The sequence below is a fragment of the Carassius carassius genome, chromosome 35, assembly GCF_963082965.1.
Source record: "Carassius carassius chromosome 35, fCarCar2.1, whole genome shotgun sequence".
In the NCBI taxonomy this organism is placed as follows: Eukaryota; Metazoa; Chordata; class Actinopteri; order Cypriniformes; family Cyprinidae; genus Carassius; species Carassius carassius.
This window is the reverse complement of record NC_081789.1, coordinates 17,093,298-17,111,740: the sequence shown is the minus strand read 5'-3', so window position 1 is coordinate 17,111,740 and position 18,443 is coordinate 17,093,298. Positions and strand designations below refer to the sequence as shown.

General features: G+C 39.2%; 1 protein-coding gene across 1 annotated transcript; it reads right to left on the bottom strand.

Moving 5' to 3' along the window:
• Window positions 1-626: 626 nt before the first annotated feature.
• ccdc191 (coiled-coil domain containing 191) lies at window positions 627-18,120 on the bottom strand. The gene is made up of 16 exons (XM_059524674.1): window positions 17,891-18,120; window positions 17,190-17,228; window positions 16,734-16,863; window positions 16,509-16,646; window positions 15,948-16,350; window positions 15,201-15,345; window positions 14,433-14,623; window positions 13,992-14,235; window positions 13,486-13,925; window positions 12,586-12,677; window positions 11,699-11,781; window positions 11,524-11,625; window positions 3,064-3,207; window positions 2,346-2,498; window positions 1,156-1,310; window positions 627-994 (listed from the first exon to the last, which is right to left on the bottom strand). Exons 1-16 carry the CDS (start codon window positions 17,963-17,965, stop codon window positions 823-825), a joined length of 2,706 nt encoding a protein of 901 aa, XP_059380657.1. The 5' UTR covers window positions 17,966-18,120; the 3' UTR covers window positions 627-822.
• Between the last annotated feature and the right edge of the window lie 323 nt (window positions 18,121-18,443).

Genomic DNA, 18,443 nt, shown 5'->3' with positions numbered 1-18,443 from the left:
TTACATATATATATACACATACATACATACATATATATATATACATATACGTGCCATATGAAATTTCTTTCTAAAATGAGCATTTTTCTCAAGACTCGTTTAGTTCAGTTTTAATGGAAATGAAAAAGAAAAAAACCTGTGAAATTACTAAACCTACATATGAGAGCCTGAGAAAAATGCTTCACATGGCATTTAGGCTTTAGCATCTGAACTTTTCATAATATAAATCACACATTTCTGGTTTACATTCACTGCTTATTGGACCAATTTTGGATTTAACGTCTAATATTTGTTCTCTCAACTCCAATGTGTGTCTTAAATGTGTATGCACATTCACGATCAAGCCTTATTTAGTGCCTTTTTGGGACATTGGAAGGGATACAACACTATCCAGACAGCACACATCTTTAAAACTGTCATCTCAGTATGAATATTTTATGTTGAGCTTCATGTTTGTTATTCGACATCTTTGTGCCTATGTATTTTCTTTTCATTTGCTTCAACTGGGGACAAATCTGTTGTGTGTACCATCCAGCTACATTTTGACGTGCATGAATTATCGCAGCGTTTTTGAATCAAAGTTGTTTTTCTTTCATTAAATGCCTTCTAAAGAAACCGCTACGAAACACTTCAGAATCGGAAGTTTATTTGTCTCATGTGAGACGGCTTTATAATGTAATGCATTTCATTCTACAAGTTGTTCAATTAAACTGTAGCATGGAAAAATAAACAAGCGTAAAATGATTAAACACGGTGGCTCATCAAGCTGCAGATGTTTTCAATGTCATTTGATGATGTCATGTAAAGCCTGTGTGTGTGCCGTTAAAGAGGATTTACGGAGCGCCACAGGGAGTCCATAGGGGAGGAGCGGAAGTCGGGCAAAATCTCTGCCACTTTACGTCTGAGCTGCTCTCTGCGTGCTTCTCTTTCCTTCTCTTCTCGCAAGACAACAGGAAGTCGCCTCCAGACAGCAAAACACTTCTTGACAGCTCTCCTACAAAGCCCAGAGAACCAAAGTCAAAAACATGTTTTCATTTTTCTAAATACTAAAAATTCTTAAAACCCATACATTTCTTTTACTATCTTTAGTATGTTTAGAAAGGATGCTTTGGTCTTATGGTGCAGTAAAACTGTCACACTAAAGGATGTCTTGACCTGCTGTTGTGCTCCTCTGCCCGTTGCTCATTGTCCCAGGCTGTGATTCGCTCCTCTGTAGCGTGATCCAGCAGGGCCATGAACACCCTCATCTGGCTCCGTGTCCTGTGAAATCGCTCGGCTCGTGCTTCCAGTATAAAGCTCAGATCTTTTAACTGGGAAGTATTGAAATCAAACATTGACAATTGATCATAATTAAGTAAATTAGTTTATTAACCCAAAAAATAAATAAATTAATTGATTAATAAATTGCCGGTAAGCGACCAGTAAGAAAGCACAGGGCAAGGCCCTGGTGGGAAAGCACAACTGATCATTTCTTTAAAAAAATGTAAAGATAATAAATGATACATTTTTTATTTCTATGAATGTAATAATTTGAAATTATTTATTATAAGTAATACAATTATTGTCCATAGATTGTCTATACGTAAATATATTTATATTAAATTGATAAAAAAAAATTTAAACCGATAAATATTAATTCATATTTATTAAAATAATTATAAAAACGTCTAATTAATTTATTTATTAGGAAAGTTAATTAACTAATAAACTTATTAATGGCCAATAAAACAAATTTTATTATAGAACTTAAAATGTCTAACTTTTAATTAAATTTATTATAAACAAAACAATATGATACATGTCTATGAAAAAACATACGCCTCTATATTTACTAATACTAAATTGATAGGACCTTTGAATAAATATTAAGATTAAAGTATTAAATATTAAAATAAAGACTAAACAATACTGAATGTGAATATACTGAACTAAATGTTAATTTAATTTGTTATAAATTAATTTATTAATTTATAACAAGTCAATAAGACTTTTTGGCTATATAAATGTAAATTCTTTAATGAAATGTTTTTTATTTATGTTTAATTATTTTTTATAAACAATACAATTACTTATTTGTTTATAAATGAATAATGGTGAAATATCTAAAAATCTGTCTAATTGTCTGTATAATTATATGAAATTTATAAGACTTTTTAAATATTAATATTAAAAAGATGAATAAATAATATTTATTGAATTTATTACAAATTCATAATTATTTTTTTATTAAAAAAAAATATTTAAAAGTCAACAAGACGTTCACTACAGAATTGATGTTGTCTCAAAATCTGAAGCTTTTTTAATCATTCACAGTTTCCTATCAGACTATGTGTGTGGTGTTTTACCCTTTTCCAGCTACACACAGCCCTCTGAAGTAAGATCCGGTGATACAGCTGGTTGGCGCTGGCCTCTCTCTCTGCATGGGCCTCATCCACAGACTGAAGCCAGGAGCAGAAGCAGCGTCTCTGCAGAGCCACTGTGTAATGATCCACCGCTCTCTGGAGGAAACCAAAAAGGCAAAAGCACCCGAACATAAATAACTGCTTTAATTAAGACCGTCATCATCTCATACATTACCATGGCTTTTATGGATTACAAAACTTTCCCCGGTGTCTCTCCTGGTACTGTAGATATATTATAGATGCACTTGCTAGTTGTGGAACTAATTGGACCTTGCCGTTTCTGCTTTCATGGATGTGGATCAATAGCTAAACAACAATGAATATTCTGAATTCAAAGCCATTGTGTTTCTCCATTTGTGTCTCTGTCCTTGTCAATCTCTCCTTCTCAGTCTGAATCTCAGATATCCACTCTCTGTTAATTTATTTCGAAAACAGGTGGTTAGCCAGGTGGAAACGCAACAATATACTGTAAACATCATTAAATTTTGGGGAATGGACCAAGAGTTAATGCAAGGCAACAGCTGGTTCCTCCTGTCTGTGTGTTAATTGTCCATAACTCTTTGGATGAATAATTGAGTATGTTAGTGTTTGTCTGGAAAGCAGGCGAACGGCACTGCATTGTTACTGTAGACCATGTGTGTGTGTTTGCAGTAGCGCTGACCTGTGTGCTGACATGGCTTTGCTCCAGCAGGCTTTTCCATGGTGCCAGCCCTCGGCGCAGTAACAGGGTTCTGAGGTAATGCTGGGCCGCCCGCTTTGACAGTTCCTGTTCCCGTTCTGCTCTCTTCTGTTTCTCAAGTTCCCTCTAAGTTCACATTAACACACACAGTTTACTTAAAGCTTACAAAGTGAAGGCTGTGTGCATAAACATGATGAATACATGAACTTGTTTGTATTTTCTAGATGCACTTGCTTGTGCAAAACAGTGCTACATTGTTGCCTAGTTTTTCAGAGTGGTTCTTAGCATACTGCTAATCAGTTCCTAGGACATTCTGGGTGATTACATACTGGTTTTCTGCAATGTAAAAAGTCGTAGCTTACAATTGTTTTAACTTAAAAAGCTATTTCCTAAGGAAGCCTGTTTCTGACAATTCAGGGCCCTTTCATACAACCGGAGCAATGCGATGCAAGGTGCAGCGCAAGTGTGTTTGCTAGTTTCAGTCCGGTGCCGTTCGCATTTTCCCATCCAGCGCCACGTCGTTTAATTAGCAAATGCATTTGCGCTCATTTGTGCACCCATGGGCGTGCTGGTCTAAAAAAGGTGTGTTCAGGCGCATAAAGGAGCTGAAAATAGACTGCGCCATAGACCAACTCAAACCTGGTCAAAAGTCTGGCACAATATTTTTTCTTTGCTATTTAAAGAGCGTGTTAGTATAGGCGGGTCCGCAACACACGTACATGCTGCTTATTAAACACAGGGAAGCACAGCAGCACACAAACATGCCAAATATTAAAAATTAAAGGATTGCAATGCATAATAATTTTTTGTAGGCTATATATATATATATATATATATATATATATATATATATATATATATATATATATATATATATATATATATATATATATATATATATATATGCCTACATGTCATAATGGATAGTCATCACATGTATCAGAATTAGGCTATCTATTTGCTCGCACACGAGCAGCTCCGTTTCATCTCGGAGACACGTTCCTTCTTTTCGCTTGCCAAATTCGCTGTGTAAATAGTAAATCTGTCATGGCACGAGCACAACTGGCTCTTAAAGGGACTCTGATTGGTTTACTGCACGTTACGCCCAAAAAACACCCATTACTCATTAAGAGAGTAGGGACAACCCATTCAGACCATGCGCCGGGTGCGCCAAACGTTTTTCCGTCGTTAAAATAGCAAAAGTGGATTTGGACATGCCCTGAGTGCACCTGCACCGTGCACTTTATACTTTGCATTTAGATCATTAAAATAGGGCCCAAAGAGTTTGTTTCTCACAATGTTGACCTGTAACCATTAGGCCACGCTCGGAGGGAAGTCGTGGCCTAATGGTTACAGAGTCGGACTCCCAATCGAAAGGTTGTGAGTTCGAGCCTTGGGCCGGCAGGAATTGTGGGTGGGGGGAGTGCATGTACAGTTCTCTCTCCACCTGCAATACCACGACTTAGGTGCCCTTGAGCAAGGCACCGAACCCCCAACTGCTCCCCAGGCGCCGCAGCATAAATGGCTGCCCCCTGCTCCGGGTGTGTGTTCACAGTGTGTGCGTGTGTTCACTGCTCTGTGTGTGTGCACTTTGGATGGGTTAAAAGCAGAGCACGAATTCTGAGTATGGGTCACCATACTTGGCCGAATGTCACGTCACTTTTTCTCAGAACTGTCAGAAACAAAGTCCCAATTGTGAAATAAAAACAGAACTATAAACCAGCAAGTCTTTTCTTGCAATTCTGTTATTTTCTCTCATGGACTGAAAAACGGTAATTGTGACTTTTTCTCACATATCAGACTTTTCTTCTTCAGAATTGCAAATTCATATCTCACAGAAGTCTGAATTGTGAGATATAAACTCAGAATAGCAAAAATAAAGTGAGAATTTTGAGATAAAAAGTCACAATTCTTCTATAATTATAATTTCTGCCAGATTGAACTCCTAAAAATATGTCTTGTTGGTATAAATTAATGTATTTAGATTGATTCAGTCATGTTTAAACTTGAATAAAACCAGATACGCTTGGGATTTATGGAATTACATTGGTTTCAATAATAATGAACGAAACTTTATAAAACTGTGTGGAGGCGGAGGTGTGGTTTCGCGAAGCCTGCAGCGGGAGAGAGAGTCGGGAGACGAACGGTGAGTGAGCGGGTTGAACGGAAATAATCAACACCTGTCTCTTGTTTCAGTAATTGGCGTGGAAAGAGTATTTAATGCCAGGGGAAACCGGAGTAGTAGAGAGAGAAGGACTGCTGACACCCCCGGTCAGGCCAGCGAATACCAAATACCTGTGAGTACCAAGGGTGGTATTTATCCGGCCTTGGTGGATTCAGGATGTGGATTCATTGCGCCCCCTCCCATTAATGCAGGTCCCCTTCGAGAGAATTGGTATGGACCTCATCGATCCGCAAGGGGACATAGTTTTGCATTAGTCATAGTCGATTATGCAACACGATATCCTGAAGCAGTGGCCCTCAGCAACATTTCGGCTAAGAGTGTGGCGGACGCACTGTTTCGTTTAATCTCCCGGGTGGGGGTTCCGAAAGAAATCCTCACCGATCAAGGCACGGAGTTTATGTCACGTACACAAACTTTACGAATTATTGGGCATTAAATCAATTCGGACCAGCGTCTATCACCCACAGACCGACGGCCTGGTCGAACGCTTTAATCGCAAGCTTAAGTCAATGATTCATAAATTTGTGCAGGAAGACGCCAAAAATTGGGATAAGTGGTTAGAACCCTTGTTGTTCACCGTGCGAGAGGTCCCGCAAGCCTCCACGGGGTTTTCCCCCTTCAAGCTTCTCTACGGACGGCAGCCCCGGGGGGTGCTGGATGTCCTAAGAAAAACTTGGGAGGAGGGACCGTATCAAAGCAAAAATTAAATTCATTATGTCCTGGACTTGAGAACAAAACTCCACACTTTGGGGCGGCTATCAAGGGAGAATTTGTTACAAGCTCAGGACAGACAGAGCCGGCTGTACAACAGGGGCGCTAAGTTACGCAAATTTGCACCGGGAGAGGAAATACTTGTATTGCTCCCAACATCAAGCTCCAAATTAATGGCAAAGTGGCAGGGACCGTTTGAGGTCGCACGACAAGTCGGAGAGCTTGATTATGAGGTTATACGGTCGGATAGGAACGGGGCACGTCAAATATATCACCTCAATCTCCTTAAAAAATGGAAGGAGGTGGAGCTAGTGATGTTGGCGACGGTGATTAGTGGAGAGGAGGATCTTGGGACGGAGGCGAATGTCAAATCTCAATCCCTCACCCTGGCCCCAGGTGGAGATCACCTCTTGCCGTCCCAGCTCACTGACGTAGCAAGATTGCAGGCTGAATTTGCCGACGTGTTCTCACCCCTACCCGGCCGTACCAACCTGATTCAGCACCATATCGAGACTGAGCCGGGCGTGGTAGTTCGCAGCCGGACGTATCGCATGCCTGAGCATAAGAAAAAGGTAGTTCAGGCTGAATTAGGCGCCATGCTTGAAATGGGGGTAATAGAAGAATCCAACAGTAACTGGGCGAGCCCAATAGTTTTGGTTCTGAAAACGGACAGCTCAGTCCGTTTCTGTGTGGATTACCGCAAGGTGAATGCTGTGTCGAAATTCGACGCGTATCCAATGCCGCGGGTTGACGAGCTGCTTGATCGGCTCGGCACGGCTCGTTTTTATTCGACATTGGACCTAACAAAGAGATATTGGCAGATCTCCTTGTCTCCTTTATCCAAAGAAAAGACAGCTTTCACAACGCCGTTTGGTTTACACCAATTTGTTACCCTTCCGTTCGGGTTGTTCGGGGCCCCGGCCACCTTTCAGCGGCTCATGGACAAGATCCTGTGACCCCATGCTGCATATGTGGCTGCCTATTATATTTATATATAGTAATGATTGGCAGCGGCATATGCAGCATTTGAGGGCGGTCTTGAGGTCGCTGAGAGGGGCTGGACTCACGGCCAACCCGAAGAAGTGTTCGGTTGGGCGTGTGGAAGTAAGGTATCTGGGCTTCCACTTGGGGCATGGACAGGTGCGTCCCCAAATTGACAAGACAGCCGCGGTTGCGACCTGTCCGCGTCCTAAGACCAAAAAGGAGGTGAGACAGTTCCTGGGGCTGGTGGGATATTAAAGATGGTTTGTGCCTAATTATTCGGACCTCACCAGCCCCTTGACTGACCTTACTAAAAAGGAAGCACCAGATACAGTCCAGTGGACGGAGCCGTGTCAGCAGGCCTTTACCCAAGTTGTTTACCCGTTTACCCGTTGTTACACGCTCCTAATTTCTCTCTCCCTTTTCTGTTGCAGACAGACGCGTCGGACAGGGGGCTGTGGGCAGTCCTGTCTCAGGAGATCGAGGGAGAGGAACGGCCGGTGCTGTACATAAGTCGCAAGCTCTCTAGGAGAGAGACTAAGTACAGCACCATTGAGAAAGAATGCCTTGCCATCAGGTTGGCCATCCTCACCCTCCGCTACTATCTCCTGAGACGGGAGTTCACCCTCTGTTCGGACCACGCCCCCCTGCAATGGCTCCCCCGCATGAAAGATACCAACGCGCAGATCACTTGGTGGTATCTGGCTCTACAGCCTTTTAAGTTCAAAGTGATCAACAGACCAGGTGTTCAGATGGCTGCGACCGACAGAAATGGGGGCGGGGGGGTGGGGGTTGGGCTGCAGGCCGGATGGCTCCCCGGCCTGAGTCGGGCGGTTGGGGTATGTGGAGGCAGAGGCATGGTTTAGCGAAGCCTGCAGCGGGAGAGAGAGTCGGGAGACGAAGGGTGAGTGAGCGGGTTGAACGGAAATAATCAACACCTGTCTCTTGTTTCAGTACTTGGCGTGGAGAGAGTATTTAACGCCAGGGGAAACCGGAGTAGTAGAGAGAGAAGGACTGCTGACGATCGCACGAGCCGGAAGCCGCAACCCGGAAGTGATAATAGTTTGTTGTTGCTGGTGTGAGAGACACCGTTGTGATAATTTATTTGTTAATAAAATCGTCAGCAGTCAAGCCGACACCTCGTCCTCTTCCTTTCCATCCTTGAACCTTTGTACAAACTGAAAGTAACTTTTTCAGAAACTATCAAAAGTATGCCATTACAAAAGAAGAAAAAAAACAATGAAAATGAAAAAAATTAACTCAGTCGCACAAATTTAACAGGCTCTTCAAATATACTTCATTCTTTGTTAATGTTTTTCAAAGATTAGTTTTCGCTAATCGTGGATTCTGAATTCATTGCCACAGATTTCGCTTACGGTTCGCAGTTTTTCGTTTGGTGTTTTGACACAAACCTCTCGTGGGGGCGGGCTTAACATTGATACTCTGATTGGATAGTGAGCTTTTGATGGACAGGTGCTCTCTGACCGGGAAGTACAGACGCCACCCAGTGGTGCGCATATTGGAAAGCTCTCTTGATTGTGATTTGTATTACTAAATATGTAAATAATATTTGACCTTCGATCGTCTCAGTCTGTAAAGATGAGCTCTTGTCCTTCAAGGCAGCCTGAAGTAAGCTTGTGTTACTGAATGACAATAATAACCCGCAACAAACTGTAGCACACTGTAACATAAAAAACTTTTATCGATTTTATTGGTTACTTCAGTAACACAAGCTTACTTCAAGCTGCCTTGAAGGACAAGCGGAGGAGGAAGACGATGCCGCTCCGTGTCTCCTGAGAGCTCATCTTTACTGAGATGATCGAAGGCCAAATATTATTTATATATTTAGTAACACAAGGCACGACGTATGGATACAAATCACCGCGAGAGCTTTTTTTTCTTTTTCTATTTTTATTAATGCAGAGAACAAAAACATACAAAGGTATAAACATACATCACATAATATCCACCACAAAAAAAACAAAAAAAAAAACGAATAAAAAGAGGGCCAAAATCTAAACAAAATTAAACAAGGAGATCAAAGGCAGAGCAAATCTAACAGTCCTCCTCCGCGTGTACACAAGTCAACTCTTCAAAGAACTAAACAGGATGGGGGTCTCGCTCTTCCAAATTTTCTTTTCTATTATTGGGCAGCTAATATTCAGAAATTATATGCATGGTGTAATTCTCCGAATATTGATTGGTGTATAATAGAAGCTAACTCCTGCTTATCATCCTCATTATCGGCATTAGTTTTTGACCCCAATTTGAAACGCCCTACTAAATACACCACCAACCCAATTGTGCTCTCATCACTCAAAATTTGGAAACAATTTTGTCGTCACTTTAAATTAAACTCATTGTCCACCTTAATGCCTATTTGCGGTAACCATCTTTTTGTTCCTTCTACTTTAGATTCAACTTTTGCACAGCTCAGAGAGAAGGGCCTAGTTCTATTTCATGATTTGTTTCTTGATGATCATGTATTTGCGTCATTCAATGATTTGATGAGTAGATTCAAAATATCTAGATCCAATTTGTTCCACTACTTTCAATTGCGTGACTTTGCTAAAGCACACTTTAATACCTTCCCTCACCAGCCAATGAAAACTTTAATTGAAAATATAATGTCTCTCCCGAAATCGCATAGTCATATCTCCTCAATTTATGGCTTGTTACGATATTCGCAATTCCCTCCTCTCTTTGCACTCAAGGGAACCTTGGAGAGAGAGCTGGGACTGGAGCTTGACGAGGGACTGTGGAATAAGGCTCTAGCTAAAATAAACTCTGTCTGCATTTGTGCTAGCTTGAATCTTATTCAGTTTAAAGTTGTTCACAGAATTCACTTCACCAAAGCTAAATTGAAGAAACTTTCTTTAATAGCAGATGATAGGTGCAATAGATGTTCGCTCTCCCCAGCAGATCACACTCATACATTTTATACCTGTCCTAAATTGTATTCATTCTGGTCCTCTTTTTTTGATACACTATCAAAGGCTCTCAATGTCTCTGTGAAACCCTGCCCAATAATTGCAATTTTTGGAATAACACCTGTTGATGGCTTGTACAACGAGCGTCAAGCTGATATTATTGCTTTTGCCTCATTGGTAGCCAGAAGACGCATACTGTTGCATTGGAAATCCTCATGCCCTCATTTCTTGGCTAAAATCCTCATTTTCTTGGCTGAAAGACTTAATGTCCTTTCTACACCTGGAAAAAATTAAACACTCCATCAGGGACTCTGTTAACTCATTTTATAAAGTGTGGAATCCTATTATCTCCTTTGTTGAGACAACACCTTCACTGGAGATTTGAATTATTATTATTATTATTATTTTTATTTATTTATTTATTTATTTATTTATTTTTTGTGTGTGTTTGGGATGTTTTGGGTTGGGTAGTGTTAAGAGTGTTCTGTATATTTGTATAATTTTTCTTTATTCATTTCTATTGATGTTAAAAAAGCAGATTGTGGTGTTTTTCATTTATGTCATGCACATTGTCATTTAAAATTCTGCTTAATAAAAAAGATATTATAAAAAAAATAAAATAAATCTAACAGTCCTTAGAGCTTTCTTATTAGACACTGAGATTATATTCATATAGTTTTCCATTTCTTTTAGGAAAACAGAGAAGACAGAGAATTGAATTTGCATTTGTGAATGTGAAATTTGTTTAGGAATTTTTTTCAATTAATAACAAAATTGAAAAATTTTCGTTTGTGGGGTCAGAGTCATAATACCCAAATATAATGTTTTTCGTATGTACTGAGAAGCCTTGCAAAATCTTACACTTGACAAACACACCAAAATACATGACCAAAATAAGTGTACAGTTTCTTCAGAACTCGAACAAAAAGAGCATGTAAGATCAATGTCATATTTAAATCTTTGTATACACTTCTTTACAGGGTAGAACCTGTGTATGAGCTTAAAATTAATGTCTTTCACTTTGTCTGTGAAAAATAATTTTTTGCGGTAGAGACCAGATTTAATCACCACGAGAGCGTTCCAATATGCGCGCCACTGAGTGCCGTCTGTACTTCCCGGTCAGAGAGCACCTGTCCATCAAAAGCTCACTATCCAATCAGAGTAGATCACTGTTAACCCCGCCCCCACGAGAGGTTTGTGTCAAAACACCAAACGAAAAACTGCAACCGTAAGCGAAATCTGTGGCAATGAATTCAGAATCCACGATTAGCGAAAACCAATCTTTGAAAAACATTAACAAAGAATGAAGCATATTTGAAGAGCCTGTTAAATTTGTGTGACTGAGTTCATTTTTTTCATTTTCATAGTGTTTTTCTTCTTTTGTAATGGCATATTTTTGATAGTTTATGAAAAAGTTACGTTCAGTTTTATAAAGTTTCGTTCATTATTATTGAAACAAATGTAATTCCATAGGGATTATTTCCACCTGTTTCCTCATTCAAAAAAGCTGAAAATCATCATAACAGCTACTTGAAAAAGCTACCTAGCTCTCACATCCATAACATAAACAATTAAAATTAACATACGGTAATCCAATTATGTAAAACCCATGATAATGTGTTTGACCAGACACACCTTTCTTTGCTGTCTCTTCTCTTCCCTCTTTCTCTCTATCTCCTTTAGTTTCTCCTCTTCCTCAGCTCTGAGTTTTTCCTCCTCAGCGGCCTTCATTTGAGCCTACAGAACAAAACTCGGTGAGGTTTGTTTCATCACATTCACACATTTCTGTACTTGGAGAGGCCAGTCTTACCAGTTTCTCCTCCTGCTTCTGTCTCCTCTGCTCCTCTGTCTCTTTCCTGCGCTTGGCACGCTGCCGTGCTCGTTCCTCCATGGCTGAATGAAACATAAAAAAGGAAAGTGACAGACAGAATTGGCAGGGGACCAAGACATCAATAAAGGGCCATATTACAGGGTCACTGTGAAGTTCTGATCTTATGGTTCTTTGGTACAAGTTTGTTTGTGTTGCTTGCATTTGTATTCAAGGCGCCATCCCGTATCACACCGACTGTTTTTACTGAAAAAGTAGACTTTTTGATAAAAGTATTTAAGTATTTAATGTGTAGTGTAGAAGGTGGGAAAACACTTCATTACACAATCACCATGTACGACTGGCTGTGTTTGTGAAACTTGAGCTTGCATTTGCCGAGGAAACATTTGGATCAGATCTGAGCAGGACACTGGCTAGTCAGTTTTTCATAGAGAGAAAACTCTATTAGTTATTGCCAAGGCCAGAACAGTCTGCCTCACAGATTGAAAGATAATATCAAAAATAGTGGATCTCACTGAGAAATCGACAGGGCCTTTAACAGAGCAGGATGTTGACACATGGGGGCTGAGGTACAAAACCTCCCTCAGATACCGCTGATTACTGAACAAATATGACTATGTATTCAATAACAATGAAGCTCTAGGTTTTAATACATGGAAGAGCTATTGTGAGGTTTTGGTATTCTTCTTGGTTTACATAGAGATGCACAACTGAATTATGAGTGTATAGCGATTGCGTGCATCTGTATTCAATGCATTTAGTATCAGAGGATTTAAAACTAGGGCATGGCCATGAAATTGATTTTCCATGCGTGGAACCACCCTAGTGACAGTTCTCCAACTGCTGGATTGTGTATGTGTATGACTGACCTTGGATTGCAGGATGGGGAAGAGCTGCACGCTGCTGAGATGCTGTTTGGTTGGTGTGGCAGCTGGCGTTTTCCCCCGAGGGACTCTTTGTTCTGGGATTGTAAGGAGAATGAATATCTTTGTGAAATTGTACATGAAACAAGCCAGTATTACATTCTGATCCACTCTGGTGCCTGAGGTGATATGTATTCTGTTCTCTTCATGTGAAGAAACTGTAAAGATTTGTTCCACAAAAAATAAAAAATAAAATTAAGTCGGGGTCACATTTCACCCCATATTTGAAAGAAAAAAAAGATAATGTTTCAAATAAAGAAAATGATACCTACTTTAATATTTTTTGCATTATGGCATTATTTTAATGCAACTTGTGCAGATATAAATAGTTAAATAGCAGCCTACTGTTATGCACAAAAATATAATTCTCATCAAAATAATAAATAAAAATATATACTATATAATAAGAATTATTATTATCAATGTTGAAAATGGCTGTGGTGCTTAATATTTTTGTGGAAAATGTTACACATTTTCATGATTCTTTGATGAACAAAGACATTTTTTTTCTTAAACATCATAAACATCTTTACTGTCACTTTTGATCAATTTAACCTCTTACTGTAATATTAATATATTGTATAATTTTTTATATTAATATATTTGAGTTATATATACATTTTAACATTTGTAAAACTGTAAATGCACATCATAGTAGTATTTATTTTACTAAATGTATGCTGATTTAAAAAAAAAATCTGTTAATTTATTATTTAATCAATTAAATTATTTAATAACACTTTGTGATTTTCATTACTGTTTTACATTGTATATATATTCTTCTGATTTTGGTATGAAATATATCCCAGACATATGCCTCACACATATGGGGTTCATGGATAGTACCTCAAAGGTTTTTCTGTAGTTTCTTTTGCAGTCTCTGTGTTGGGTTTAGGTGGACAGCATGTATTTGTAGCTCCAGGAGGACCTGTTGCTAAAAGTGCTGTTTTCTCTTCCTCATGCCTCAGTTCCAGAATGTTCTGTCTCTCTTGCAGATGCCGAATCTGCTCCTGCTGCTCTTTCAGAAGACGCCTCTGCTCAGCTACGGTTTGCTGCAGGGCCGCATGACGGTGTTTGAACTGTCCACCTCTAAGCTCTGCATTTCCGCTTCGGGAGGTCTGATGCTGTTGCCCCTGACGGGCCTGTTGTAACTCAGCCAATGAGAGAGCAGCATGACGACGCGACACCTGCCAGGCCTGAGTGGGCGGGGCCTCTGAACGGCCAGGCTTGATAGTGGCTTGTGCAGTTGGTAAACTGATTTCTGGAGCTGCTGCCACATCCTGATCCTGAAATGAAGAGAGTTTGTGAAATAGTTTAATCAGAATAAAAAACATTACAGTATATGTCCTTACCTGATGGCTGTCATTTTCTGTAGGACTGAGTGTTTCAGGTGTATTAGCAACTGGTGGAGATTTTTCTGCCCCTAGTTTCCTAGAAGCTGCTGCATTGATCAAAGCAGCCATTTTCCTCCGGGTTTCTTCTTGCTGTTGGAGAAGCTCCTTGCGATGACGTTCCACTTGACACCACACACGCCAATCACTGAGGCAGCGCCTCAAAAGCCTCCTGCGGTCACTCTCCACTGCCTGCTGACAGCGCCTGTGTGAAAGACAGATATGACTTAAAACCAGTCTGACAGCCAAGATGAATGAAAGCCTTTTATTAACCTTTAATTAACCAATTAACATGCTCTTTTAGTCTAATCGTTTACAGCTTTGCTTTTCTTTCAAATGTTTATCAGGCTGTTTAAGCCCTATGCTGAGAGTGACAGGTTTTTCTAAATTGAGCTCTCTTGCCTGTGCTCCAGTCTTAGCTCCTCTTCAGTCCTTTCAGCCTCTTTCTCCTCTCTTCTGGCCCAGACGAGAGCCCGCCATGCCCGCCACGCTTTCAGCTGCCTCCTCCAATCACACAGCGCCGCTGCCTTTCCCATGCGCACCCTTCTTTCCAGTATCACGGAGTACCATGCTGTAAAATGACTGTGCATGCACTAAAACATATATGCATTGCAACCATTTAGAAAAAACATTAGAATGTATTGCATACAATATAATTAAACCCTAATGTCTTCTAACCTGCAAACTGAAAAGGTGAACTTTGCACTTTCACTTCTACTTCACATGGTTCCTTAGAAACAATTCTAATATGCAGATTTCGTAAGGTAACATTTTTATTATTATTAGCAATGTTGAAAACTGTTGTGGTACTATGTATTTTTGTGGAAAACGTGTCATCTTTCAGGATTCTTTGATGGACAGTTTTTTTTAAATCCATTTATTAAACATGTTTTTATTACATTTTCTAGCATTTTAAATGTCTTTAATGTCACTTCTGATCATTTTAATGCGTCCTTGCTGAATAAGTGTGTTAGTTTCTTACTGTAATATTAACACTGTATCATTATTATATAAATATATTTAAAGTATGTATAAATTGTAACATTAGTATTCTGTGAATGTATATCATAGTATTCATTTTACTGAATTTAATTTATGCTGATTTTGATACTGTTTTTTATTTTTATTTGTATATGCATACAATATGATTAAACTGTAATGTCTTCTAACCTGCAAATTGAGAAGGTGAACTTTGGCTTCCAGCTTCTTCAGCTTAAGTTGAAGGTCTTTGTTCTGTTTCTTCTGTGTGGAATTATGATGTTTTGGAATGAGAGTGTTTTCAGTGACCCTTTGTTTCTGAAGCCGTTCCCTCTCCCTGTTCAAGATTGAAATTAAAAAAATTTCACGCAATCATCTCTTCAAAAATCTGAATGCTATTTAAATAAGAAAATGACATAATTGCCCTAAGTATCTGGACACTTACACCACATTTAAATATGTATTAATGTGACTGCATTAACTAAGAAAATATCAAACCAAGTGACATTTATTATTATTTTTTAATAAAAGGACAAGTGAGCTATTCAAGGAAAAAAAATTTGCAAAAAATTCTTCTCATTAAATGTTTGACCAGATCCTTCTAAATAGGCCACTTTTCACCAATGGACTTGTCCTAAAACTGCAGATGAGGAAAACACAAAGTTAAATACTCTATACTGCAGTGGATATAGTGGGATGTTTGTGTCCCAAAGCCCCACGGTCCTTTGATCAGGTTTGTCTATGAACACTCACATGGTGATTTGTAGTTAATGTACTGTATGAAGTCAGTTCCCCAAACTAAAAATCACCTTGTGAGCAGTAAAGATGCCAAGAGAAGTTAGTTGTGAAAAAAGGTTTAGCATCATTTGTTCATTTTATTTTGACATTCATACATTTTTAATTGTGGCTAGAGTGCCCAAATACTTGTGGTTGTTGTACATGTTTCGTGCAAGCTGCTCCACACTCTTCTTCTCCTCCATCTCTCTGCGTAGGCGAATCATCTCCTGCTGGATCAGTTCTTCCTGTCTGCGTGCCTCCTGCCTCTTCTTTCGCTGCTTCTCCTTTTCCAGTTGCCATGCCTCCTCTCGCGCCTCTCTTAGCGCTTCCTTTTCTTTTTGCAGTTTGTCACGTTCAGCGTCTCTGCGCATGCGGTTCTCCTTTACATGTTTGTGACGCACCTCCATGGTAATACTAGGGTCCCTCCATCTCTTCTTATTCTGATTAGAATCTACTTTAAGGTCCTCCACTATCCCCATGTCCAAAACCTCGGTTTCCATCAGGTCCTGGAGGAAATTGTGCACAACAGAGTTCTCCTCTTCCTGTGCTAGGTGAAAGTACATGTCTAATAAAAAAAAGACAAACTCTGGATTAGATCAGTTTTGTTAATGTTAACTAAAACAAATTAAAAAGTAATAAATTATTATTACCTATGAAAAATGTTTTTGGTAACTGAAATGAAGTTTAAATAAAATATAAATATTAAATATGTTTCCTTTGTACCATCAAAGTTATTATAGCTGGATTGTGTGGTTTTAACAAGTTGTTTGGATTCTTCCATCTCCTCTTCCTCCTCGTCATCGCCCATTTCAAGCTCCAGACGTAACTTCTGGTTCATCCATTCACTTAGAATGGACTGAGCTGTGGATTACAAGTGGAACTGTGGGATACTGATTACAAAAACCTGCACATACATTAAGTGCTGAATATTAATTTGTTAAAGAGTACCTTCACTGTACGAATCATCGTGATCCTGAAGCTGCTCTGCAGTCTGCAGGGCCATACTGTTTTGACCACCACATGGTTTCTTGATGGAAAACACCTCGGCTACAGCAAACTCTGAAGCCTTCTCCACCCTCTTAGAAGAATGAAACAGAAACAGAAACAAAATGATATACTGTACATAAACACAGACCATGCATCCCTTGTAAAACACACACACATTTCAAACACTTTTGGAATGGTAACTGCAATTAATAAATAATAAATTATTATGGAATGCACTTTTAAAAAGTGTACTTCTCGGTGTTAAGAAACAGTCAAGCAAGTGTTCATCATATTTTTGCACCTACACTACAAGTGCACATTAAATACAATTAAGCGCACTTCTTTTTCACGAGCAATGGCATACAAATGCATTAATTTTCTGTATGACATGAATTCAAATGATTGAAATGTACTTGCCTTCACCCACTGCTTTATGTCATTCTCATTCAGCTGCACCTGCAATATGAGATATGAATTCAGCTTTGTTCACTGTTTTAATTCAAAGTAGACTGAGACTTTAAGATGTATTACAGGTGTTCTGTCGATTTGTGCTGCCTTGTCGAAAAATGCTACCTCCCATTAAAACCAATGGTAGCATAATTCGATAGCGAAAAGTGTTACCTATCAGATTTTGCTTCATGCATGATATTAATAAGGTGTGAGGCTTTATTAACATGTACACCTACCCCAACCCTAAACCTACCCTTACAGTATGATAAATACAGTGTTGGTAGCATAATCTGATAGGTAGCATTATTTGTCAGAACACCGGCTGATCATTGGGTTAAACCAAGAGCTTTCCAACCTGGCTAATGCCTGAACTTGACATATGAATATTTAGTCACACTGGCCTCACACATCTAATCCCTGGATAAATATCCCGTGTTACCTTGAACTGGCTCTTTTGAAGGGGTTTTCATTGCACATTTGAGTTTAATCCTTCTGCTGAGCCACAAATCTATTCATTACTAATAACCAATGTGCATGACCAAAGATAACCTGAGTGTGACATTTATTAAGATTAATACCTCTGGCTGAATATTGTGAAAAAGGAAACGAAGAAAAACACTATTCCGAAGCTAAAGCTTTGAAGAACTGAGTAAGAAAACTTTACTTGCCTTATTACTGCATGGCGTTTTAGTCTTTGTCGTTTTCCAACGAAAAAGATCCGGTTTGTGAATGGGATATGACATGGTCGCTAGTAGGCTACATGGACATGCATTTGGATTGCAAACTAATATAATATATTTTCACATGTTCGCAAAGTGTATGTAGCAGGTTATACAAAATTTAGTGAGAAACATTTCGACAAGCAATGGATTTGTGGGATTTGTAGTTTACGAAAAGTGACGTAGCATGAGTTGGCGCCTAAAAAGAACTACATATCCCAACAAACACTGACGAGATATGAAGCGTCTATTCTGAAACCATGGAGAAAGCTGTTACCATAGACATGGTCGTTACACCACTGATGGTGATAGTAAACAAAGACTATAGAATACCCTTTAAAAGAGACTTTGTAGTTAATCTTAAAGGCGAACTGTTAAGCTAAATGCATTTATTTCAAATCCTGACCCTATAATTGTGTTTATTTAGTCGAGATATCTGTATTGCAATGTTTGTTGTTTACTATGTGAAAATCAGGGTGTTCAAATTAAGTAAAATTCCCAG

Excerpts from the sequence above, each read along its gene's own strand:
- ccdc191 (XM_059524674.1), bottom strand. The coding sequence starts at position 17,965 with ATGTCATATCCCATTCACAAACCGGATCTTTTTCGTTGGAAAACGACA. Across the intron at positions 16,647-16,733 it reads CGATGATTCGTACAGTGAAG|CTCAGTCCATTCTAAGTGAA; the intron begins GTACTCTTTAAC and ends TGTAATCCACAG. Across the intron at positions 14,236-14,432 it reads GAGCTAAGACTGGAGCACAG|GCGCTGTCAGCAGGCAGTGG; the intron begins GCAAGAGAGCTC and ends TCTTTCACACAG.